The 27,287-nt window shown below is 42.2% G+C and overlaps 1 protein-coding gene across 1 annotated transcript; it reads right to left on the bottom strand.

Annotated features, from left to right (window-relative positions):
* Positions 1–1,464: 1,464 nt before the first annotated feature.
* Positions 1,465–24,307, bottom strand: PPP1R2 (protein phosphatase 1 regulatory inhibitor subunit 2). The gene is made up of 6 exons (XM_004603239.2): positions 23,871–24,307; positions 14,545–14,652; positions 12,401–12,478; positions 11,936–12,030; positions 6,858–7,028; positions 1,465–3,867 (listed from the first exon to the last, which is right to left on the bottom strand). The coding sequence occupies exons 1-6, from the start codon at positions 23,993–23,995 to the stop codon at positions 3,821–3,823; spliced, it is 624 nt and encodes a 207-aa protein (XP_004603296.2). The 5' UTR covers positions 23,996–24,307; the 3' UTR covers positions 1,465–3,820.
* Positions 24,308–27,287: the final 2,980 nt, after the last annotated feature.

Below are 27,287 nucleotides of genomic sequence, written 5' to 3'. Positions count from 1 at the left end.
AGCTGATGTGCTGATCAACCAGTTTTAACAGCTGATGGCAAAAACAAAGAAAGCATTTTAGAAAATTGCTTGGAGCAGTTAAGTTTAAGCGATAAGTCATATTAACTAAAACACAGCAGCTTAGAACCAAGAGCATCGACCACATCCTGAACTAGACTTGAGGATATATTTTAGTTTCTTGTATGATACCAAAAAGATAAGTTTTGTCTGGAGATAACATGCCATCTCCTCTGTCAAACTGTCTCTTCCTCTTTTGGAAGAAGCCAACATAGCATATTACAAACCCTTGAGCACCTGGGATCCTATCCCCTTGAGAGATGCTATATGAGGAAAATAATGAGACCAGGGGAGGCTGGTTTATGGTGACATGTTTGAAAATACTGGGTTAAATTAAGTTTTAAATAGGTTTTTCGTACCAGACCTTTTAATATGATGATTAAAAGTCTTCAAAGGGAAGGAGAGTGAAGTATTACAGCCTGCCCAAAACTTATTTACAGGCCTAGGGAAATAGTTCAAAGGGCTACTGCACAGGCTACACACGCTCGAGGCCCAGGTTTCAAGGTTCCCCGAGAACATTACAAGTAGTGGCCCATGAGCACTGACTGGTGTGGCCCCGGGACAGCATATTTGCTCACAGAACCTCTTTCAGTGAACATGCAGGATTGGAATTCCATGGAATATCCAGAAATGCTGGTATAGGCTGATTTTCAAAGACTAGCTAGTACTTTATAACACTGAGCTTTTTTTTTTTTTTTGGGTCACACCCGACAATGCTCAGGGGTTACTCCTGGTGGTGCTCGGGGGACCAAATGGGATGCTGGGGATCGAACCCGAGTTGGCAGCGTGCAAGGCAAATGCCCTACCCACTGTACTATCGCTCCGGCCCCAACAATGAGCTTTTAAGTTCAAGACACCCTGCTTAGGTGCTGAGCATGTCAGGAGTCATTCTGGAGTACAGAGTTAGAAATAACTCCTTAGCACTGCTGGGTCTGGCCCCAAACAAACAAACAAAAATAAGTAAACTTAAGAAGAATGGAGACAGTCAAAACATATAAACAGGCCAACAGCATTTTCCTCACTAGGAAATATGGACTAAGGGTTGAGGAGATGGTTTAACAGTCTGTGTGCATGCTCTGCACGTCCCATCCCATCACCACATGGTACCCCAAACACAGCCAGGAATGAAACCCAAGCACCAAGTCAGAACAGCCCTCGAACCACTAGGTGTGGCCCCCATACCAACAAGCCAAAAAAAGTATGGACACTCGCACTTTGTGTGGCTGTTTGAGGATTAAAGACACAAAATAATATTAGAGCAAGAGTTGTAAATGAATGCAGCTTGCCCCTACAAAAACTATTCTGCAACAATGTAGTTCAAGAGCCTCTCTTGATATCCAGAACCCTTGGTCATGGAACATGGTTCTGAGACAGCCAGACAGCAAGAAAATAAAATCCACACACAGGTAATGTCAAGAGCACTGTATTTTATTACAACATGTTTCCGTACTAACTTAAAGGAATCATGTAAACAAAAATTAAAGTCTAGGGGAAAATGGCAATTTAACCTGCTTTTATTTTAACAATTCATTTGTACCATTCTGTCTGAATTATAAGGAGCATCAGTGAATTTCAGAATGAAAAAGAAATAAACAGAAAATATGACACCAAGAGTTAAACTGAGGAAGTGACATTAATAAGCTGAAAGTAGAATCTATCTTGGCTAGACTTGAACGCTGAAAGGTAACTTTCTCCACAGGAAAGCCAATAGTCCAATACCATTGTCAAATTAGGAACTTGTGGCATAATGAAAAGCTGGGTTTGTTTTTGGCAGTGCAGGAGATATATAATTCAGTACATGCAAGCCTACAGTCTACCTCTGAGCTCCGCAAACAGCTTTATTCAGTTACATCTACCTCTAAGTATACTATTTGCTGTCTTACTGCTCTGAGATAGCCATCTACCTACCCTCCAGAAACCAGTTTGCCTATTGTTTAAGCTTCAAGAAATAGTATGTAGAAAACACCAAAAGAATAATATGTTTACTGTACTACAGCTATTTCTACAAATAGAGTATGTGGATACTCTAAAAAAAAAACTCAAAATGAGAAAGCCAAAAACTGCTGTGTGCATAAATATATGTACACACATAATAACAAGCTTAAATTTTCCCAAACAGGTTTCAACAGATGAGCATACCTCAATATTTATAAATTCAGAAGAGATAAATGCTTGTTTATAAATCAATGGTATTACTAGCTAATATGTTTTAGTTAGAATACTATACTGCATTTCATAAGTACTTTGATTGGATCCCATTTAAAAAAACACATTTAAAATAAGCACATTCCTCTAACAGCAAAGAAGTCCCCCACTTTTTATTTATTCGACATATTGATATTTCCACTAACTTGCAAGTGGAAGACAAGGTGTTCAATAAAACTTTTATATATACAATATACAGAAATTATACTGAGTCTGTTTATATAATGTACTAACAAAAAACTTAAGACACAGACAACTGACTAGAAATGAAACTATCACTAAACCAGATACAGAACTGCACTTCATTTCAGGAAAAAAAAAATCCAAAACTCACTGTTAGAAGAATAAAGTATATTTGTCATAGTATACATTATCATATTCCCTTAAAGCAGGGACTAAGTTTTTAAATTAAAAAGTATTCAGGATTACCCCTGTCTGTACATTCAGAAATGACCATACTGGTTACACAAAATTCTTTTATTCTGAAAAATAAAACAAAACCCCCAAACCAAAAAAACAAAAGAACCCTCACTAAATTGTTTTCTAAGGTCTAATTAAGTCAAATAAAACTAGTAATAGTAATTTGATTCCAAAGTTGTAAATCAGAGAGGTGAAGATATTCTAAAATTCATTTCCTGCCTATAGTAATGCTTCAACAAAATCTGTTTTCTCCATGGATTAGAAGAACAGTATTGATAATAAAATAAGAATGTCACTGTTACAACAAATGATAAAATATGTAAGAGAACAAAGTGTTCCTAAAGTCATGACAATCTTTCTGAGCCATTATAAAGGTAAAAGATTGTGTACGAATGTGTTGAAAGCAATTAAGAAATAAAGGCAGGAGGTGCAGCGAGTTACAAAAAGAAAATGCTGAGACTATGTTAGCTTTATATTTATTTGAAAACTGATCTGAAGCTGCCCACTGAGTGTATAAAACGGTCAGAGCAGACATTAGTGCAAGTTTTACCTGATATATATTTGTGGAAAAAGTTTTGATGAGAAAAAGGTCAATTCTTCCCTCGTTAAAAAAGAAAGTCAACAGAATAACGTAGTAGGCTAGAAAAGGCAATAGTCACTCTGATAATCTTCGTCAATTAAACAAATCAAGTTAAAGCTACATCATGTTAAAATATTTTTCAGACTGAACACTTATCAGTCTACATAAACTTTTGTTCCAACTGAATTTTTGATTAAAAACAAATTTACAAGAGCTATCCTATCTAGAAGTGAAGAAAATAAATTAGATCCATCTCCCACCCCAAAAGATATTTATCCTCTAAGCATAAAAAGCTATATACTATCTTATACAAATTAACCAGTGTTCTTACAAAAGTAATGTGGTTTTGGACTGATGACATTATGCTGCTTTTGTGGTAAAGTACTTAGTAGGCAAAAGATATGCATCAATTAGGCATGTTCACTCATTAATTATTTAATTCTTGGCAATATATAACATATGCATTTTGGTATGTAAGTCATTAATTGTGATGAATTGTGTATTAAAGAAAAGAGGGTGCAGGTATGACAAACAATTACAGTGTGGAACAAATTTCTTCTATGAACTCTGTGATTGGTTTTTCAGTTGGTCACTTGAAGTAGATCCTGCAAAGAGAAAAGAAAAGAAGTCAATCTAATTCATCACTGTTTTGCCAATCTTGGAACCATGTTAACTAACTTCCCTTTACTGCCATCTAACTTCCCTTCACTGCTATGCAAAATAGACAAATACTAAAAGTCTAATAATTAAAGAGATATTTCATGTAGGATAGTCTGACAAAAAAAAAAAAAAAGAAAGAAAAAGAGTCTGTATAGGTGAGCAGAATAGGTGCCTTTACTTGGTGACAGAACAGACTTTATACTAAAACTTCTTTCTTTTTTTGACTTTTTGGGTTATATCCGGCAATACTCAGGGATTACTCCTCGTGGTGCTCAGGGGACAACATGGGAAGTCAGGGATCGAACCCAAGTTGGCTACATGCAAACGCCCTACCTATTGTACTTATTGCTTCAGTCCCCTACTCCAAACACTTCTGTGACTAAATCAAATAATTTTATTAGAACTTAAACATCCAAAGTTATAAATACGATTTGTTTATGATCTCAAAATAGTAAAACACTTTCCTCAGAATATAACCATGCCATTTTTCTTTTTTTGGGTCACACCCTGTGATGTACAGGGGTTATTCCAGGATCATGCACTAGGGAATTACTCCTGGCGGTGCTCAGGGGCACCATATGGGATGCTGGAAATCGAACCCAGGTCGGCCGCATGCAAGGCAAACGTCCTCGCCTTGGTAATAAATGCTGTGCTTTTATTACCAACTGTGCAATAGCTCCACTTTTTATAACAATAACAAAAGAGAGTGCAAGAGTTAAGGGGATGAGTTAGAATAATAATAAAAAAATTAATGGTTTCTGTGGAATTAAGAAAAAGTATTTCTTTTTTGGGGGCTCAAATCCGGCTATGCTCAGGAATCACTACTGGCTGCGCTCAGGGGACCCATATGTGGTGCTAGGAATTGAACTGGTATTGGTCTCATGCAAGGCAAGTGCCTTATTCCCTGTACTATCTCTTTGCTCCATGGATCCTAGAAAATTTAAAACCTAGGAAGTTTTGTGTGCATGTACATGTGCATGTGTTTAAGTTAATCTGAGCTGTGCTTGGGGACTACTCTTGATTTGGAGCTCAAGGGTCATTCCATGATGTTCTAGGACTATACATAGGTGCTTGGTCTCCTGAATGCAAAGCATGTGCTAGTTCTTAACTTATTTCTCCAGCCTCAAGCTGGTATTAACTATTTTTCATTCTGATGGACAAAGCTATTGTGTTCTACACTACAAAGTCCATACTCCATCAGTCCTTACATATTTTAAATTATTAAATTATTATAGCTTAGGTTCTAAATCTATAACAGAGGCTAGAATGATAATGCAGCCAGGTAAGGTGCTTGCCTTGCATGTGGTCGATCCAGGTTCAATGCCTGGCATCCCATATGGTCCCCCATGCACTGCCAAGAGTCATTCTGGAGTATAGCATCAGAAGTAATGCCTGAGCATCACTGGGCATAGCCTCCCATCAAAATAAAATGAAGGAAAACCCCATAAATTTAATTCTGGGGCTGGAGCGATGATACAGTGGGTAAGGCATTTGCTTTGAAAGCAGCTGACCTAAGTTCAATCCCTGACACCATATATGATCCCCCGAGTTCCGCCAGGCGTGATCTATGCACACAGAACCAGGAATAAGCCCTGAGCAACATTAGATATCTGACTCCAAAACTAAAACCAAATTACAACACTATTAACACTTATGTTTTGGTATATTACAGTTACCTCACCTTACCACAACCAAAGCGCCTAAGACTCTCTGCTGATGCCCTTGTGAAACTGCTAAGATTTTTTAAAAAGAACCAAAAATGGATAGAATAAAAAAAGAATTTAAGAAGGACACACTCTTCTGTGTAAAGAGTATTTCACATGCACTGAAGAAAAATCAGGCACCAACAATTTAATAATCCACTACTAACAAAAATGTATTTATGCACTAAGTAGGTAAAATCTATTTCAAGCAGAGACAGATGAAAGGCTATTTTTCTTTTTCTCCTGAGCAACCTGGGCAATGCTTTGGTGACTCTTCAGTGCCAGAGACTGATGTCAGGCCTCCTGCATGCAAAGCACACACTTAGCCAGCTGAGTTATCTCCCTGATCGTTTTCAAGTTATGGCTTAAAGCAAAATCCCTCTGTGGTCAGGGATTAAGCAGAGGGTCTGGCGCACATACACCACAAGGCCTCCCAAGCACGTCCGGGAGCTTCTCGAGCACTGTCCAGGTGACTTGGTGTACTCCACCTGGCATGTCAGGGCCCCAGCAGCATACCACTCTGCTGCTCTGAGCACTAATCTGCCAGTCAAGTTGATCAACTTTCTCTACAAGTGGCCCTGAGCCCCCTGAGCACTGGCCAGAAGGCTCTCTGTCCTCTGCTCCCCCCACCAACCCCACCCCACCAAATCTCTTTAGCCTTTGCTGAGTGCAAGTCCCTACTAATGCAAATTTCAAGTGGGAAATGAACAGTCCCAGGGGCTCACCAATTACTAAGGACATGGAGAGCATGAATCAAATGAAATGTTATGACCAATATACAATGAATACATCAAAAGAAATCATCCAGGATTTAAAGATATAAAGTCATCCAGAGATATAAAGTCATCAGCAGAGCATTTGTATCGCATGTGAGAGGCCTCAGGTTCAATCCCTGGAATCATGGGGCAATAGCTGACATGGCTAGCATGCTCTGTATGCAGCAGAACTAGATTTACTCCCAGGCACCATAAGGAGTAAGTCCCCAGGAGCACTGCATGTGGCTCCCCGCTCTACAAAAGATAAAAAAAATCTCCAGCATCAAAAGCAAAAACAAAAGAAAACAAACCCCAAACAATAAAATATCAGTAAATAGCAAACAAAGACCAAGGAACTCTGGGTCTGATACCCTACAACATAAAAGGGAAAAAAAAAAATGTTTAAAGCAGAATAAGGTTTCCATTTAGGTATAAAGAAAACAATAGTCTCAGTTAAATTTTTTTGAAATAGCTAACCTTGACTTGATTCTTCCATGCTCACAGTTCCTCCAGATGTAACATCCTCTGACATTTCTTCATCTTCCTCTTCTTCATTTAGATCTTTTGAAATTAATTGTCTAGCTAATTTAATATTCAGTCCTTCATTGTAGTGAAGCTTCCTTTTCATTTCAAACTGTCGCTTTTTTTCTAGAATATATAGAAGACTGGCTTAGAAAGTTTTGAAACTTAAGGACTATCAAAGAACACACAGCCTGTATCTGACTGTTCAGTATAGTTTCACTGGAATACAGCCAGGCTCAGTTGTCTTTTGCTATTAAGACTGCTCACAAACTCAAAGGCAGAGTTAAGTAGTTGCAAACGAGACCATTTTACCCACAAAAATGAAAATATTCTCTCTTTGGCTCTTACTTTGTCTATGCTGGTGTATCTTATTGAGGACTAATCATAACAGCTACAATTATAATTATGAAGAAAATGTTAAAGTTATAGAAAATTGGGCTGGAAGGATAGTACAGTGGGTAGACCACTTGCCTTTTATGTGTGTGGCCAACCCAGGTTTGATTCCTGGCATCCCACATAGGTCCTGAAAATCCCACCAGGAGTGATACCTGAGCGAAGAGCTAAGAACAAGTCCTGCACCGCCGGGTGTGTACTAATAACAAACAAAGATAAAGAAAAATAGTCCAGAAAAAATTTAAATGGAACAAAGCAAGCCATACCATATGTAATGTGTGTGTGTGTGTCTGTGTGTATGCCCTTTCGTTCATTCCTAAAGTGCTTAAGTTACTGAGGTTACCAAAAGATCCCAAACTCATGTGGCCAGGACCCCCTCGAAATCTACCTTCCAGAGGGGAAAAAAACAGAAAGCGCAACTTACAACCTCCTTACAACTGTATCACAGGCTGTCACCCCACCCCTGGATTGTTTGAGTGTCCCCAAAAACCATACACTGCAGGGTGTATCACCCACTTTAGGCAACACTGATCTAGACAATTAAAAATATATTCAAATGGTTACAAAGTATGGTTATAATTTAATCTCAATGATTGTGGTGCCAGGGATAAAAACACCGAAAGCAAATGCTTTACCCCTGAACCATATACCTGGTCCTAATCTACTATTTCTGATGAAAAATCTCTGATTACCCCTTTTCATTTGTGTTTTCTTTTTTCTTTTCAGGTCACTCCCGGCAATGCACAGGTTACTCCTGGCTCATGCATTCAAGAATTACTCCTTAGGGTGCTCGGGGGACCATGTGGGATGCTGGGAATAGAACCCGGGTCGGCCGCGTGCAAGGCAAAAGCCCTAACCACTGTGCTATTGCTCCAGCCCTTTATTAGCATTTTCATAATATATTTTTTCAAACTGCATCATGAGTCATGAATCACAACACAGAAAAAAAGGGGGGTGCTGGAGAGACAGTATAGGGATAATACAACCAACCCCGCCGTATTGGAGGCTCTTCCAGGGTCAGGGGAATGAGACCCGATAATGTTACTGTTTTTGGCATACTGAACACGCCCACGGGTAGCTTGCCAGGCTCTCTTATTATTATACACAATAATACAATGGTGACATATCAATTAAGAGTCAACATTTATTGAGCTCTCAAGCTAGAATCATTGCTAAGAACTGTACTAATAAATTATTTCTGATTTAATGACTAAAAATTTACAGCTTTTCTTTCCTTTCTTTTGCTTTGTTTCTGGGCCATATGTACTTTGTGCTCAGAATTACTCCTCCTGGTTCTGTGTTCAGAAATCACTCCTGGTAGGGCTCGGAGGACTATATGTGAGGCTAGGGATCAAACCCGCTTCGAATGATCTCTCCAATACCATCCTACCATCCCATCTCCACAACTCAGAAATGAAAAACTGGGGCTCAGAAAAATTAAGCAAACCATTTAAGTGACATATCTAAGGTTCACAGTGAGATCTGACTCCAAATGTAGTATCTTATGAAACCAACTTATAAAAAGAGAGTTACAAGACTTTACCTATGCATTTTTGTCAATAATCAAGATTTCTAGTCATAATTTGAAATCAAACAATAAAACTGATGGGAATTTATAAAATTTAATTAGTAAATGGTTCCCCCTGCTGGGTAACTCCTGGAATTACAATTTCAGAGGAAATTCTCTTGGTAAAAAATTCGTTGCTCCTATTCAGATTTTTCCTTAAAATTCCCTTAATTCTCCTTTTCTAACTCTTACTAAATTGTATATTTGCAGGATTTATGTAGTTAACGTAAAGTTTAAAATGTATCAGAATAGAATTATTCATACTATTTTTTTTTTTGGCTTTCTGGGTCACACCCAGCAACGCTCAGGGGTTACTCCTGGCTCTGCACACAGGAATTACTCCTAGAGGTGCTGTGGGACCATACGGTACGATGGGGATCAAACCTGGGTTGGCAGCGTGAAAGCAAATGCCCTACCCGCTGTACTATCTCTCCAGCCCAGAGACAGATATAGATAGATAGATAGATAGATAAATAGATAGATAAATAAAATTCATATTATTTAAAAAATTTATATACCTGTAAAAACAAACATACAGTTTCTGGTTTGGGGGCCACACCTGACCATGCTCAGGGCTTACTCCTGCTCTGCAAGCAGGGATCACTCCTGGTGGGCCAGTGGGACCATAGAGAGTGCCAGGGATTAAACCCAGGTTGGCTGTGTGCAAGGCAAATGTCCGACCTGATGTACTATCTATCACTCCGGCCCCAGATATATAGTTAAATATTTTTTCTTTTCTTATCAACTTATCACTGATTTATAATTTTGTGGAATTTCAGGAGTTTAGTTTTATTCATGTGTGAATGTGCAGGTGTCACCACCTCCATAATAAAATTTCTTTTTAAATGGTCTCTCTTGTATGTGAGATCTAAGAAACACAGTAAAGAAACAAATGGTCAAAGTCAGCAAAACTGGAAATTTTTGTGTACAGAATTTAGCTTCCTATGAGTAGGGGTAGAATGCCTGGGGCAGTGGGACACTGGTGGAGGGAAGTGGAGACACTGGCGAAAAAATTTACAGTACTGTAAATATTGTAGCTCAATAAAAATGATTAAATAATAAGAATTTTAAAATATGGAAACTGTTGTAATTAAATTGCCTCAATAAAAACTTTGATCAAATCATGAGACTGAAATTGAAAGTAAACAGAGATTACCTACTGAAAGAACAAAAGGCATTAATACAATTCCCCAGGAATATATGCCCTCATAAACAGGTAAAAACGAGACACTAAAAACAGGGTACAGTAGTTGTTTTAGTAGGCCTGTTTTTCTACTTAGTATGTACTAAGCACGCAGGCTATACTAAGACACTGCAAAATAATTTTAGAAGTATGAGGAAAAAATTCCATTCTGAACAGATCATGGTTATTTATTCATTTATTTTTGGTGGGGACGGCAAATTCAAGGGTTATTCTTGGTTCAGTGCTTAGGAATGATCCCTAGTAGTATGCTCAGGAAACCAGATGTGGTGTTGGGGACCAGAGTGGGGTTGGCAGTTTGCAAGGTATTTTACCCCCACTTACCATCAATACTATCTCTTCAGCCAACAGATCACATTTTAAGAGATTAATGAAGCTCAAGAAAGATTAATTGAAAACATTTTCAAGGTTCTTTGGAGGCATGTTTTTTGAAAATAATCAGGTAATAACTGAGAGTAGGCATAATAACAGTTTAAGCTTATGTTCTAAGTTAAATTTCTTTTTTGTCTAACAATTAGGTTAAAACTATCATATTTTAGTTATGCTATATTCTGACCATAGGTACACATACAAATGATTATGACAGCAAATACATGAAACCTTAATTAAAACTTTGGAATTTTTTTACAGTAGAGGTACTCCCAAGTTTCAAGGCTTCAAATATACTATTTTACTTTTTTTTTTTTTTGCTTTTTGCGTCACACCCCTTGCACAGGGGTTACTCCTGGCTCTGCACTCAGGAATCACTCCTGGTGGTGCTCAGGGGACAATATGGAATACTGGGAATCGAACCTGGGTTGGCCACGTGCAAGGCAAATGCCCTACCCACTGTGCTTACTATCACTCCAGACACATTATTTTCCTTTTTGGGGTGAGGGTATGCATATTTAACCTATACATAGACTTGCCGCCTTTCCTTTTTAAGAGAGCTGAAAACTGGACCAGGTGAGTGGTTGATCCTCAGCACCACATGGTCTCGAGGGCATTGCCCCCATCAAACAAATCAATAAAGAGCAAAAGACATATGAGCAATTCCTTTCTTGAAAAGATCATACACTCACATGGTTCAAAAGTAGCATTGTTGTCCCATTATTCATCGATTTGCTCGAGCAGGCACCAGTAACGTCTCCATTGTGAGACTTGTTACTGTTTTTGGCATATCCAATATGCCACCAGTAGCTTGCCAGGCTCTGCCATGTGGGTGGGATACTCTCGGTAGCTTGCCAGGCTCTCCGAGAGGCACGGAAAAATCAAACCTGGGTCGGCTGCGTGCAAGGCAAATGCCCTACCGGCTGTGCTATAGCTCCAGTCCGGTTCAAAAGTATGAAAAGCAGTAAGGCAGAAAGTTTTCTTTTTTGCCTCCACAAGACAACCACTGCCAGTTGTAAAAACAGAAACCAGAAAGCTTTTGCAATGCTTTCTCCCTAGGCGTGAGCTCTCAGGGCCTCTATCTCCTTTCCTATGACAGTACTGTTCTTTTTGCTCAATAAAGATTTCATTCTACTCTTGGATTCACCACTGTCTTAACAATCACAGGGAAATGAACTCTTATGGCTCAGTGACTAAACGTGTTAGTTCTTTTATTTGATTTATTTATATCTGTTCAAATGTTTACGGGGCTTCTATACAATGCCAGACACTGAAGTACAAAGGAACATACAATTATGTTAAAGATGGTAGCATTTTCCCAGATTTTTGATATCATGAGGGAAAAAGACATATAACAAACCTACATCATTGCTCCTTAACCTCCCCACCATATACTTCTTCAAAAAACAAAAAAAAAACCAAAAAACACCACCTGACAAATAGTAAATTTTTTAGCAAAAGTTACTAGCATAATGCTGAAAAGCAGTAAAGAAAATAAACTACCTCGTTCTTCAGGTGAGAGGTCATTATCCTCATCTTCACTGCTTTCTTGGTCATGAACTCGATACTTTAACTCCGAGCCTTCAGCAGCAGCTAATCTATATAATAATAATTTAAAAAGAAATCAATACTGTGATATTCTTAAAATTATTTGAGTACTGTATTCAACTTTCAAGTCTGACAAAAACAACTGAAGATCATAAATAGACTAGCTAAAGCCTGGTGAGAAACAGGTGTAGAAACAAAAAAGTAGCAAGATGTAATATTAGAGGAAGAATTTTTGTTTTATTGAGTGCTCACATATTGTGGTTTTTATCTAGAAACAAAACTTATCAAAAGTTGATATGAAAAATACAGGTAAACTTAACAGTATGTCCTTTATTTATACTTGCAAAAGTAAAGGATCTTTATCTCTGTACAAATAAAAACAGTGTAAGTGAAAAGTGCTTTACACTTATCAGTACTTACTTTTTAGCTAAGAGTGCTGGGGCTATGGCTTCATTGGTTTCTGAGTCACTCAATACATCATCATCATCTCCTACCATACTAGAACAAACACATTATAATTAATACCTAAACTATAATTTTTCCAGCAGAAAAAGCAGACACATCCTATTAACTTAATTAAAATATCAACACAGAGCTCTGCTGTCAAATATTTTAAAACATAGCACTTCCAAATGAACTCACAAAACTAATGCAATCATGAAAATTGTATTCATAAAAAAAGAAACAATGCAAAAAACAAAAACAAAACGGTTTTTACAACTGCTTGCTTTTAGAATATATATTTGTCTATTAACCTGCATAGGGACAAATGATCTTATGCAGACATAGGGTTAAATAAAACAACAAAATCAGATCCTGAGGGCTTAATCCAGAAAATTTTAAAGCTTTCACAAATTAGTCTCCAATTAAAACTTGGTTCTCCCCCCTTCACCACAAAATGGGCATTTTATTCGATGCATGCTTTTGCTGTGCAAAAACTATTTTTTTCTTTTCTTTAAAGTCCATACCAGTGATGCTCAGGGCATACTCCTGGAGTATAAATTAGTGCTCAGGAATCACTCCTAGCAGAGCTTGAGAGACTAGATGGGGTGCTGGGGATCAAACTCAGGTTGGCTGAGTACAAGAAATACCTTAATGGCTGTATTATACCCCAAGAATACAAACTCTTGTTTTTGTAGTGCTGGTAATCAAGCCCAGAATCTCACACACGTAAAACATGTGTTCTACCCACATCTCCAGTCCCAAGAAATCAAAGTTTTCATAAATAACGTCTAATTTTGCTCTAAAGCTTTGTTAGCTCTGAGTTTCAGTTTCTTAATCCCCTATTTTATTCTTTCTTCCTATCCCTGTTATAATCTAATGTCAATTCTTATTTTTATTGTTATCAAGGCATCTCTAGACAAACTTGCAAAGTTTTCACCCATTAATTTAAAGTAGAGTATTTAAACTCTCTGGTGCATCCCTTTTGTCTTCATACTAAATACTGTCACCTATAATGTCATTTTACAATTCCTTATAATTTTTTAAGACTCAAAAGTGCCAACAATCACAAGACAATGATCTGGACAACATTATGTAAAATGAAAAATAGGAATGATAAATAGTAGTAATGACTTGTCTTTTGGGGGGAGTGGGGCACAGCGTTCTCTAGTGATGCCAGGTCCCAGGGGTTCGCTCTCAGCTTTTCTGGGAGGGCAGTTTATTGCCAGATAGTTTCATCTCTTGGTCAGATGTCACCCTGCTCTGTGCTATACAAGTCACACACAGAGTTCCTTGGAGTGACCAGCTACCTGATGGTGCTAGAAAAGAGGAAGCACTCGGTGCTGGGGATAGAATCTGGGGCCTGATGCACACGAGAGATGGCTTTCTATGGGTGGATAAAACAAGTTTCCATCTGTGAAGTCATTCTTTTTTTGCGGCAAAGAGATTGGGGAAGCCCCTCAATTTTGGGGGGAGAGAGGAAGGCAAGAGCACTGGGGCACACCTCTAGTGTCTAGGGATCACTCCTGGAGCTGGGACTGAGCTGGGCCAGTCACACAGAAGTGCCTTAATTCTACACTATCTCTCCAGCCCTACACCTGACTTCTATTTAGAAATAAATAAATCTCATCCTCATCTCTCAGTTTATAAAGAGATTAAGGAAGGCAAGTCATTCACCTGTGAGCAAAATTAGCAGCCAGAACCAACTGGTGCAACAAATCAACATATTTTTTCTTTCCATTTTTTTTTTGGTGGGGGGGGGGTCACACCTGGCGATGCACAGGGGTCACTCCTGGCTCTGCACTCAGGAATTACCCTGGCAGTGCTCAGGGGACAATATGGGATGCTGGGAATCGAACCCGGGTCGGCCGAGTGTAAGGTGAACGCCCTACCCGCTGTGCTATCACTTCAGCCCCAACAAATCAACATTTTCTACAACTATTATTATAGTGTACAAAATAGATTCCATAATTTCAAAGTCTTATTACAGTAATATAGGTACTTAGGAGTATAAATTAGTGTTCCGATAACAAATATAAAATCAAACACAAATTCAAACTATATACAAAGGTCATATCAAATATAAAATGAAAACAAACCAAAAAAGGAGTGAATTACATTACCTATGGTAAGGAGTGCTAGGTTCATCTATTTTCATTAAACCATAGTCTTTGTCTGCCGGATGATATGTTGCCAGGATGTTCATTTCATCCCATTTCTGGGATTTTTTACTGTAAAAAAAAAAACAAACCAATTATGTACATTCTCAATATTTAAATCCCACATTTCAAATTCTATTTGACCGCTAACATTATTTTTGTGTTCCTGAGGTTTTTTGAGGCCACACCCAGAGGTACTTGGGGACTACTCTCAGCAAGGTACTAAGACGACCTGCAGGGGATAGAACCTGGGCCTGTGGCACAGAACTCCAGCCCTTTGAAATATCTCCCTGGCCCGAAACTACTATTTCACATACACGCTTTCTTATGTTTTCTACACAAAAGGATCCACAACGTCACATAAGCACCCCCTTCACTCTTTTTTTTTGGGGGGGGAGGTGTGGAGGGGAACTTTTGGGCCATACATACCTAGTTGTATTCAAGGAACCATATGTGGTACCAGGGATCAAATTTGGTCTGGCTGTGTACCAGGCAAGCATACTACCCACTGAACTATCTCTCTGGCCCCCTTTTTCATGTTTTTACTATGGTTAAGACACACATATAAAGTCCACAATTTTAACCATTAAAAATGTATAGTTTTGTGGCATTATGTACACTCACACTGCTACACGCCTATCACCATCTGTCTATAAAACTTGTTTATCTTCCCTACCTAAAACTCCATCAATTGAAGGTTCACTTCCAGTCTACCCTCCCCAGCCTCTGGCAACCACCATTCCAATTTCTGTCTGTGAATCTGATTGCTCTAGAGAGGTACCTTACATAACAGGACTCAATACCGTATTTGTTCTTTGTGACTAGCTTATTCCACTTGATGCCTTCCAGACTCAGCTATGCTGAGTGATGTAAAAGTTTCTGTTTTAAAGTTAAGTAATATTCCACTGCAGCACTCCTGGCAACAAGCTGCTTTCCAATGTACCTTCTGTTTATCAAGAGGCAAAGGTGGATGCAAATATATGACAGAGATAACTGGACTTTAACACCTACTACAGAGCCCCAGCCCTTCCAATACCACCTCAAGCAATTAGAAGTTGCCGTATGTCTTATCTCCATGAAAAGTCAAAATCTTAAAAGTTCTTTTTAGAACCTAAAAATATAAGACATGAATCATCAGATTTGAAGTAATTCCCTATCCCTTTGGGGGGACAGAGAGATAATACAGTGGGTAGGGCACTGCCTTGCAAGCAGTAACGGGTTCCACCCCCAGCACCACACATGGTCCCCCCAGCACTGCTAGGAGTGATCCCTGAGCACCGCAAATGTAACCCCAAGACAAAATAAAACAACAAAAATAAAAATGAAAGAGAACTGTATGTGATAGTCTCAATAATTATCAAAGTTTTGCCAGAATTTCTACTTGTGTGTAAGTGTATTTTACTCTGGAGCAGTTATAAATTGATATTTAAAAGTTGTTTTGGGGGGCTGGAGCGATAGCACAGCAGGTAGGGTGTTTGCTTAGCACAAGGCCGACCAAGAGTAATTCCTGAGTGCAGAGCCAGGAGTAACCCCTGTGTATTGCCAGGTGTGACCCAAAAAGCAAAAAAAAAAGCTGTTTTGGTCAGAAATATGGTTCAATGAAAAAACAAATTGCTTCGCATTTCTCAAGTCTGGGGGTTTGATATCTAGCACCATAATTTAAAAACAAACAAATAAATAGGAGTCAGAGAGATAGTACAGTGGGTAGGGCATTTGCCTTGCATGAAGCTGACCTGGGATCCCTGGCATCCCACATGGTCCCCAGAGCCCACCTTAGTAATCTCTGAGCACAGAACCACGAGTAAGCCTTGAACACTACCAGGTGTGGCCCAAACACAAAAAAAAGTAAAAAAAAAATAATAAAAGTGCTGGGCTGGGGACATAGTCAGCAACAGAGCACTTGCCATGCACGTGTATGGAAGGACTGGCTTGATCTCCAGTACTGAAACTAAAGATTTTGTTGTTGTTTGTGGGCCACACTCAGCAATGCTCAGGTCTTACTCCAGGTTTTTCACTCAAGGATCACTTCTGTCAGTGCTCCAGGACCATATGGGAAGTCATAATCATAGAACCTGGGTTGCACGTGTGCAAGACAAAGAGCTCTACCTGCTGCATCATTGTTCCAGCCCAAAGTCTTGTTGTTGCTTTTTTTCTTCCCTAAGTGAAACGTAAAACACTTAAAACAGAATTCGAGAGTTAGTTAACATAAAGAACTTAAATTTATTGGAGATTTAAAATCTATTACATATAATAAAAAGTATAAAAATAAGTTATAAATCACACTTATTTCCCACTTATCTAAAAAGATTTAAAGAGGCCAAAAAGGTTTCCTCTGAACCCGATCCCCAGCACCCCAGATGGTCCCCTGAGCCTGCCAGGAATAAGCTGACCACTGCCAGGTATAGCCCCCCAACCCTCCCAAAAGAGAGATTTTAAAGTTTTATCTATTCAAAGCTTCACTTCACTTCCTCAACACACCATTAAGAGAAAAAAAAAAATCTTTAGAATGACTCAGGTTTAGAGGAAGTAATATCTTACAAAAAAATGTAGTCTTACATACAGGCATGAAACAAGAGGTTCCAAAGAATCTAGGCATCTTAGGGGAAAGTCATGAAGTAGAGCAAACTGTCAGCAGAGGATACTTTTTTTTCCCCTTAATGTAGGAGTACTGATACTTATTCAGCCATTGATAAGCCTCCAGTCTATGGACAGGTGCCAATTAGGTGTAGAAAGGCTGAAAACCACTAGTCTGCTGCCTTGGCTGTAGTACTGGTTTGTGGACTGGCATGGTATGCAGGACAGGTGCTAGTCTGCAGGTGTGAAAAAGCCTGATTGAATTGGGCATGAACTCTACTTTTTTTTTTTAACTGGATATCCGTGGGGTAAACCATTACAAAGCTGTTCATAACTGGGTTTTGGTCATCCAATGTGACCCAGCACCCATCCCTCCACTAGTGCACATTTAGTACTAATGTCCTAGCACTAATGTCCCCTGTTTCCCTCCCACAATCTTCCAACCCCCCACCCCTCACACGCAGCCTCCCTCTATGGGAGGCACTTTCCTTCTTGCTCTCTCTCTCTCTTTTTCCTTTTGTACATTACGGTTTGCAATACAGGCAGAAGAGGATACTTGATGAGGATATTAGTATCTTTATATAAAATTTGCAGAATTAACCACAGCTATGGAGTTAAAAAAAAAAAAGAACAAACCTGAATTTTAGCCAACACTATAACAAACAGTGATCATTCTTTGGGTCATTATCTTGGCAAAAAATAAATGGCACCAACATTTATATGGCAGATGTGTTGGGAGATAAAAGCATGAAAATGGTCTAGTTTCAGTCCTCACTCCCTCTTCCTCCTACACTAGATGTTTTCCCTGCAGTCTAAATCCAGTCCCTAAGTCACCACTTCTCATTTCCACCTTGACAGCTCCTATGATGTTATCTCAAAGAACTATTGCTTCTTACTGCTATGAACTGCTCATTTAATAGTTTTAGTATGGAGTGGGAAGCAGGGTTTTGCTTCAGACTGTTAAACTTTAATTGCACATTTCAAGAAATAGTTCTGTCTTTAAATGAAGATTTAGCTTATGTAGGTTGATAAAATAGAAGATTTTGAAGCCTGACATGAACAAATAAAAGAAGGCTTAACCAATGCAAGCAATTAGTAATCGAAGTCACTTCACAAGACTTTACTTAGTGAATTTTTGACTATATTTCTAACCCTTCATGGGTAGAAAGTTGAAGCATGCTTATATGAAATTATACCAGACAGGGGCCGGAGAGATAGATAGGGTGTTTGCTTGCACCCAGCAGACGGAGGTTCAATTCTTGGCATACCATATGCTCCCCTGAGCACTGCTAGGAGTGATTTCTGAGTGTAGTGCTAGGAGTAACCCAGGGAACACTGTATGTGGACCCCCAAATCAAAACAAAAACAAAAACAGAGAAATCATGCCAAAGAAAATTAAGTTATAAATTTTTAGGGGATGGATGAAATGGGCATACCATTGATCCAAAATGCTTTTTCTCCAGCCCTTTGAGCTAGCTGACTTCCAAGCACATTTGTTTTCCCCAATAAACAGAATTGCCTACATTTCCTAGATCTATTATATCAGTGATCATAAGCCTCCAGTCTATGGACAGGTACCAATTAGGTGTAGAAAGGCTGAAAACCACTAGTCTGCTGCCTTGGCTGTAGTACTGGTTTGTGGACTGGCATGGTATGCAGGACAGGTGCTAGTCTGCAGGTGTAAAAAGGTTGAACAACACTATTATATAACTTAAACATACTGACAATACTACATTACATAAAATAACTCATCGAGATATATAAATATTAATCTCCATGTTTACTTCTTCTAAAAAAAGATTAACAATGGGAGGTGAGGCATTGAGTTAAACACTTTTTATTTACTGGAGGACAAATCCAGCAGTATTCCTTGGCCTGGAGCCACCTACTAGTTGGGTGAGAAATGTCAAACCTAGTGCCTTGCACATGCATGACATGTGCTTTACTATGTGAGTCATATCCTCAGCCTCAACATTACATTAATCCCTTTAATAATTAAACTAGGATATAATAACCAACTCACAGGAAGTGTGAGCTAATAACAGAAAAGATCTGAGTCCAGATTAATTCTAGTCCCATATTAAACTCTAATCTTCTTATTAACCAGGCTTCAACAGCATTTAATGTTATGTTCTTAACATTTACAAATGCACATTTTGCTCTGATTTTAGTATTTCTGAAAGAACAATATATCTTAAATGAAATTACATCATAAAATCAACATTATTTTTGTTTTGATGAACCCTATCTACTCAACAGATGTTTTATTAGACCTTCATGAGTTATACACTATAATTAAGATATCCTGAAAGATGAAGAATTCCATAACCAAAGATTATGACAGTGGTGTTTTAACTGGTTGAACAATGTGTTTCAAATGCAAATTTCTCTATGCCTAAATATGGATTTAGAGAGACTAACCAGTTTTAACTAAAAGAACCTTAAATAAAATTAAAAAAAAAAGAAACCCACCTAGGACATTCTAGGAAACATTCTAGGACTATATGAAATATGGCCTTAAATAAACTTCACTTTATGTGTATATGGAGCCTTATAACATATATATCATATATATGAACTATATATTAGAAGACTATTCTAATTCATTGTAATAAAGATTACACAATCCAAAAGAGGACACAACAAATAAGATAATTCAACATTCAACATCTGCAGCTCCTTCCCCTGCTAGTTTTTGGGTCGCACCCCGAAATGCTCAGGCGCTACTCCCAGAACAAACTCGGGGGCTTCTGCATGCCAAGTATGGGTACTGGGCTTTGGCCCTGAGCTGCCTTCCCAGCTTAGTAACAACCTTCTTCGTTAAATGAAATGTTAAATCATGTCCTCTTCTTGACTAATAAGGTCAAAGTAGTATGTGCAGAAAAAAAGAAATAGGTCACTATGTTTTATTTGCTAAGGACAACAATAAAGGTATTTTACAAATTTGCCTACTTGCAAAAAGTTAGCTGTGACTCTATAATCAATACTAAAGGTATTTTCTTACTCTTGAGACATGTGCAAAACTAGGAAAAATTTTGAGTTGTCCAACAAATAGGTTCCCAGAGAAAGCTAAATAGGTGATGCTTTACCTTCTTGTTTCACTTAGACTGTAAATAAATGTCTACTTAGTACAACTTTTTGCTTGTTAGTGAAATCACTGATTTAAATGACTCCTAGTTGTAGTGTTCAAGTGCTGTAGAGTGTTCCTATACATAAGAAAGCTGTGATGTGTCTTAGAGTAAAAAATAAAAAGTGTTCTATAAATTTTAGTCAGGTGTGAGTTTACTATGCTATTGCCTATATTTAGATATTATTAAGACATTATATTAAAAGGAGTATATTTTTATCGAGGTATCATAATTTTCTATAGAACTAAAACAAGTATAAAGTATAACAGAATCAGAATCAAAACAAGGTTATTGATTGATGAAAATGTTATGATCAAAAGCTTAAAGGAACTCTATTTCCCCTTGGAGCAGTAAGTCAGCAGTCACTTATTTAGCATTTGCAGTGACTTTATAAAACATATAACAGGGGCTGGAGTGATAGCACAGCAGCGGGTAGGGCGTTTGCCTTGCACGCGACCGACCCGGGTTCGAATCCCAGCATCCCATATGGTCCCCTGAGCACCGCCAGGAGTGATTCCTGAGTGCAGAGCCAGGAGTAACCCCTGTACAATGCCAGGTGTGACCCAAAAAGAAAAAAAAAACAAAACAAACAAAAAAACATATAACATAAGAAAAATAAACTATTGAGAATAATGAGAACTGATTTAGATTCCCGGTCATTTTCAGATAACATGAGTTTCTCTTGTCTCATACTCTGTTTCAACATTTAAAGTTAGATTAGTTTCTGAACTTGAAGTGCATTGTAATAAAAAAGGGCTATTTATTTTGTTCTTTCTATATTAAAGAAAGAATTCTAAATAAATTGAACATTACAAAAGGTTTGTTTCAATATGTTCAACTAGTATTTCTGGATAGAGAACCACTTACGTTGTTAATATTGTCTGCACGAGCTGTGACATGAACAGTGCTCTCCTTACCCACATACAGTCCAAGGCCCCCAGAGATGTCCTCAAAGCCCAAGTATCACTGAACCCTGTTTTTTCTTATTATGTGAACAGAAAAATATTTATGAGAAAGATTAATTTATATATTAGGCATAGCAAGCGATTCAAAAACAATAAAGGGGAGATAGCTCAAAGGACTGAGAGGCCTGGGCTCGATCCCTGGCACTGCAAGGTTCCCTAAGCACCATCAGGAGTGGGAACCCCTAAGCACTGAGCCTGGAGTATATCCTATGCATTGCCAAGTGTGATTCCTCAAATCAAAAATACATAAATAAAAACAGAACAATTATAAGAATATACTACAATATATGATTGTCATCTTGCTTTCAGATTATGTTACTGTAGGTTAATACTTAGGACTAAAATTGACCACAAGGTAATTGAAACTACAGCAAGTGAAAAGAATGAATAGGGGGCAACTACTGAATTATATTACCAATACAAGTTACTTTGCTTTACAGTCATATAAAAAGCTACATGAAGCTGAACATCAGGAACCTCATCATAAATTGGGGCTTGGACTCATTTGTGGAGTATAACATAACATAATATGAGACTGACACCCAAGGACAGTAGAAACAAGGGCCAGGAATATTGCTCCATAGGTGGAGGCCGATCTCATGAGTAGGGGGAGAAGGCAGCTGGAATAGAGAAGGGATCACTGAGTCAATGATGGTTGGAGGGATCGTTCGGGATGGGAGATGTGTGCTGAAAGTAGATAAAGGACCAAATGTGATAGCCTCTCAGTATCTGTACTACAAACCATAATGCCCAAATGTAGAGACAGTATGGAGGAAACTGCCTGCCATTGATATAGGGGGAGGGTTGGAAGGGGGGGTATACCAGGGATATTGGTGGTGGAAAATGTGCATGGTGGATGGATGGGTGTTTGATCACTGTATGACTGAAACTCAAACGTGAAAATTTTGTAACTATATCTCACAGTGATCGAATAATAAGTAAATAAGTAAATAAATAAATAAATAAATAAATTGGGGCTTGGTAGTTCCTTCTGAGGACAGGACTCGAGTCCTCTAAACAAGACCAGTCGGCTGCAGCTCCAGTGCAGGCAGCAGTCCTACGTGGCATTCCAGGCAGGAGGCTGGAGGTTAAGCCCCACACCCAGTAACACAGGCCTGTCCATAGAATGGGGCCAGAGGTGAGAAAAGATCAAAGTTTAGAGAAAGGAAGCAGGTACTCCCATTTCATAGCCCCACTGCAAACAGTTCCCACGGAGGACTAGCCTCATCAGTGAAAAGCATCCATCCTGTCTCTATTACAGCCTTTTGTGGTTTTCTGTTGTTTTAAAGACGTATCCTGGGGGAAAGGGGGTGGAGTGGGGTTAAAAAAGAAACAATTCAATTAAAAAGTATGGGGGGGCAAGGGGGGAAGAAGATAGTACAGTGGGCCTTGCACACCGCCCACCCAGATTCCATCCCCAGGAACCCCTGGCACTGCCAGGAGAGACCACAGAGTCAGGAGTTTCCTCTGAGTATCGCTGGTATGACCCCAACATCAAAAAAGAAAAAAAAAAAAAGAAACCCAAAACAAAAACAGAATTAAAAAAATTGAAAAGTCTCTTGGTTATACGGCTCTCTCTCTCCACAGTACCCACCTCCAATCCTACTTTCCAGCTGTTCACCCCACACAGAGGTGGGAAAATCGGGCGCTGGAGAATGCTGGGCGTCCGGAGCCGGACAAAACAAACAAGGTCCTTCTCGGCCACGATTCCCAGGCCGACTTAACGTTCTCGGGGTGACGGGGGCCCCCGTCCACTCACCACCTCCACATTAAGTTCCTCCGGGCCCCGAGCCACTGCTGGCCCTTTTAAACAGGTGCCGGGCGCGCTGCAACTCCCAAACCCCGAGCTCTCGGGCACATCCTCATTCACGTTCCCTGACTCTGCAGATGCAAGCAGTTCTCCTTCAGCCTTGCTTCCCGAACTTGGCTTTCTCTCGACAGCACCCGGGGAATGTTCTCACACCGCGTACATATATGTATATAGATATGCACACTGGAACTGCAGTGATCCCTGTCCCCAGCACCACTGAGCACGGGACACTGCATCTGGGCACCAAGGCTCATCTCCCTCTTCTCCAGGGGCCTGGGTCTATTATTCCCGATGCAAACGCACCCGGATTAATATCCCACCGGCCCGTATTAATGGCCCTTGGCGTGCGGGGCTGGGGGGGGGGCGGCCAAGGAGGATGCTGGGCTCCTGGGGTCAGGCTGGCTGGGGCGGCTGCGGAAGGCGCGGCAGAGAAAGGAAGAGGTGCTGTCTCTGTCTCAGTCTCTGTCTCCTGTCCTACTCCGAGCTCCCTGCGCCTGACCCCGAGCCTCTCCGGGACTCCCCCGGCCTCGAGGACACACACAAACGACGGAAGAACGGCAAGGTCGGGGCAGAAGCCGGGGCAGACGCTTCCCGGGGCGGGGTGGGGTGGGGTGGGGTGGGGGGAGCGCCGGGAAACTTCCTTCGGCTTCTCCAACGGTCCCCCCCGCCCCCCGCGGCACAGAGTCCACAGCTCGGAGCGGCCGGTTCCGCCGAGCGCGGCCCGGAGAGTTTCCGAGGAAGAAGGGAAGAGGGAGAGAGAGAGAGCGAGACCGCCGGCGGCGGCCCCCCGGCGCCCGAGGTCGGCGCGCTCACCTCAGCTCCTCGTCCACGCTCCGGCCGGGCTGCTCGGCCGAGCCCACCACCGGGGGCGCCGCGCCGGAGCTCTTGTTCTTCAAGATCCCCTTGATGGGCCGGTGCGAGGCCGTCGAGGCCGCCATTGCCCGCCGCTCCGGCGGTTGGCTCAGCGTCGCGGCTGGGTGCCGGGTCCGCCGCGGAGAAGGGTGCGCGCGAGCCGCCGCCTGCCGACTCGCCGGCCGGCCGCCGGAGCCCGCTCGGGGCCGCCGCGGCCGCAGCTGCTGTCGCCGACACGGCCGCCGGCGCCCTTGTCACGACACAACGCCCCCGACGCCGGAGCCGCCCCGCCGCGCGACCCGGCGGCCCTGCGCGCGCCTCGCGCCCCGGACGAGAAGCCGGCCTAGTGCCGCCCGCGCGGGAGCGACGCCGACGCTCCGGCCCGCCGGGCCCGCCCTCTCGCGATATTTAGGGAGGGGCGGGGGGCGGGGCGAGAACCGAGCCGACCTCCCGGCCCCGCCCCCGGCCGGCCCTCGCGGAGGCCCCGCCCCCGCCGCGCCCGGCCGGGGCCCGGGGCTCCGGGAGCTCTTTAAAGGGCACCTTCAAAAGCGGCCCTGGCCTCGCCCCGCTGCCCACTTGTGGCTCTCGCCGGGCGCCCGCACGCCCGTCTCCTTATTAGGGCCGTGCGGTTCCTTCTGTGCTTGATAGCTGGGAAAACAGGCTCGCAGGGGACGTCATCCCTGGAAAAGCCGTTCCCTGACTTGCAGAGAAACCATACACGTCTTGAGCCTTCCCGCCCCGCCCCCGCCCCCGAACTTAAGTGTTTTAGGATAAAATCGCATAATAGTAACAGAATGAGAGACTCCATTGTGAAATCATAAAAGATACATTTTTTTTTGGTTGTGATATCAGAATAAGAACACACAAACTAGGCTTGCTTTTCCTGTTGGAGAAGCCCCATGGTAGAGAGAGGGGCAGTGACTGGACATTCGCTGACCACAGCCCACCCAAAGCATGTGGCCACAGGAATGGAGATTTCTGGTTTCTAGGATGGCACGTTCCCATGTTACCGTATTCCTCTAGTATGTTGATAAAACCAATGGAAGGAATTGTGGCATTAGAATCGGGGTTTATCTGGTCCCCCCCAAAGTATTCTTATTTAGGACGTTTACTGAAGGTACATAACTGCACAACACTAGGTGAAGTTGGCCAAAAGCCCCCGGGGCCGCCCAGGGGGTTTTGAGAGGAAACCTAGTGGAGAAAAAAAAACCCAAAAGACCCTGAACACACACAGGCGCGCATGTGCACCCCCCCACACACACACCCACACCCTCCCCAAGTAATCCTGTATCTCCATGTGAGTGAAATCTCAGTACTTCATTTAAGAAGCCGGACTTGAGGATCTAGGGGGCCAAGCTATGTCCTGGTTGGAGGGGAGGGTGGTGCTATGGGAGTTAAGAGGGGATTCTCTGGCATTAGAGCAGAGAGACACCCAAGAACTGACTTGTGCTTGTAGACAAGCAAGGGCCAGCAGAGGGAGTGGTGTCTGCCTGGGGCCACCCAGACTTTCTCTGTGGCGTGCCAGCCTCAGACTTTTATATAGGGGAAAAGGGGGAATCAGCAAATTGCTGTCCGATGCGGACTGAATTGTGTTCCCCCCCCAAAAAAAAAGAGGTGAAAAATCCTCACTAAGTACCTTAGCGAGGCCAGAGAGATGGGCAACTTGTCAACCCCAGTTCAATCCCCAGCACCACATGTGGTCCTCTGAGCATGGTCAGGAGTGATCCCTGAGTACAGAGCCAGGATTAAGCCCTGAGCACTGACCAGTGTGGCCCTCAATAAAAACCAATTCTTCACCTGGATCTGCAGAATGTAACTTTATTTGGAGATAGGGCTGTACTGGGGTAGGAGGTAGGAGGTAGGCCTACAAGAAGCACCGTGTGTGAAGACAGGATTTTATTTATTTATTTTTTAGCTTTTGGGTCACACCCGGCAATGATCAGGGGTTACTCCTGGTTGTGCACTCAGGCATTCCTCCTGGCGGTGCTCAGGGGACCATATGGGATGCTTCGGATCGAACCCGGGTCGGCCGTGTGCAAGGCAAACTCCCTACCCGCTGTGCCATTGCTCCAGCCCCCAAGACAGGATTTTAGATGCCTTTAGAAGCCAAGGATCTCTTGGGGCTGCTCATAGCTGGGAAAGGCCTGGAACAGATTCTCCATCAGAGCTCCCAGAAGGGGTCACTTTGCTGACTCACCTTGACTTTGGGTTTCCAGAACTTTCTGCTGTTGTTGGAACCCACCCAGCCTGTGATGGGAGGCTATGGCCGCCACACATCCCCCTCCGCTCCTCTCCCAGAGCCCAGCTCACTCCTCAGCACCCGCTCTCTCCCTCCACCCTTTCCCAGTTGCGTCACCTTTTCCATGACAAGCACAGCAAACCTGTCCACCCGGGCTGTCACCTCCTGCAGGCAGTCCCTGTGGATTCATAATTCACTCGGAGTGGAAGGGACCTCAGTGCCCCCCATTTGACGAGTCTACCTTTTCCCTAATGACATCCACAGCCGGAAGCTCGGCCCTCACTCCCAACCCTGTTCGTTTCTTATTTGGCTCACTCTGAGCCAGAGAGCGCTTCCTTAGATTGTGCTGACATCTGGTTCCCAGCAGAACCTGCGCCCTGGGAACAGCGGGAGGGTTGGCCTACCTCTCCCCACTTGGCCTTCTCGCCCCGACTCTCCCCTTTCTGGGTCCCAGATCTCATCTCCCGGCCCCCAGGCTCCGTGTCCGAGGAACAACCCCCAGTGCTTGTCGTTTGAACTCTACGCCCCTTAAGGTACCACGTAAGAACCATGTTTATGACCCGGCCCCCAGCCGGGAGCTGAGTTCCCAGCAAGAATGAAACCAAGTCTCCAAGAGGCTGGCGCGACTGTGGAGGGGAGATAGTGGAGGGGAAGCGGGCAGGAAGGGCAAAAGGGCAGTAACAACCCTGGCCGCAAGAGCAAACGCGCTGGCAGAACGGCATGTGCCCGGGGGACTTCCCTGGACAGAGATCTTCCGAGCTCCGGCTACGCAGTGGCTATGCAGGCCCCACGTTTGGTCCCAGAGCCATCCTGCCTTGTCGCCCACCCTCCTCCTGGGCCACGACTGCCCTTTCGGTCTGACATTCTGACATTCACACCCGGGCAGGCCCGCCAAGAGCTCCTGCTGCGGTGAGGCAGTTCCCCAGTTCCCAGGGAAGGGGAAGCCGGATGGTCACCTCCCTTCCTGAGTCCTCTCACCACAGGTCCCGACACCTGTGCGGCCTCTCCCGCCCGTGTTCTCAGGGGGAATCCACAGCCCTTCCCTTCATGTTCTAAATGATTGGGCAGATTTGCTTTGTTCCTGCTTGGCCCTGACGGCCACCACCCTGGACCGGTGACTGGGCCCTTAATTAAGCACC

Source organism: Sorex araneus, chromosome 2, assembly GCF_027595985.1.
Source record: "Sorex araneus isolate mSorAra2 chromosome 2, mSorAra2.pri, whole genome shotgun sequence".
Taxonomy (NCBI): Eukaryota; Metazoa; Chordata; class Mammalia; order Eulipotyphla; family Soricidae; genus Sorex; species Sorex araneus.
Note: the sequence above shows the minus strand (reverse complement) of the source record. Positions and strands in the feature narration are given on the sequence as shown.

Excerpts from the sequence above, each read along its gene's own strand:
- PPP1R2 (XM_004603239.2), bottom strand. The coding sequence starts at position 23,995 with ATGGCGGCCTCGACGGCCTCGCACCGGCCCATCAAGGGGATCTTGAAG. Across the intron at positions 12,031-12,400 it reads CCAGCACTCTTAGCTAAAAA|ATTAGCTGCTGCTGAAGGCT; the intron begins GTAAGTACTGAT and ends ATTATTATATAG. Across the intron at positions 3,868-6,857 it reads CATGGAAGAATCAAGTCAAG|GATCTACTTCAAGTGACCAA; the intron begins GTTAGCTATTTC and ends TTCTCTTTGCAG.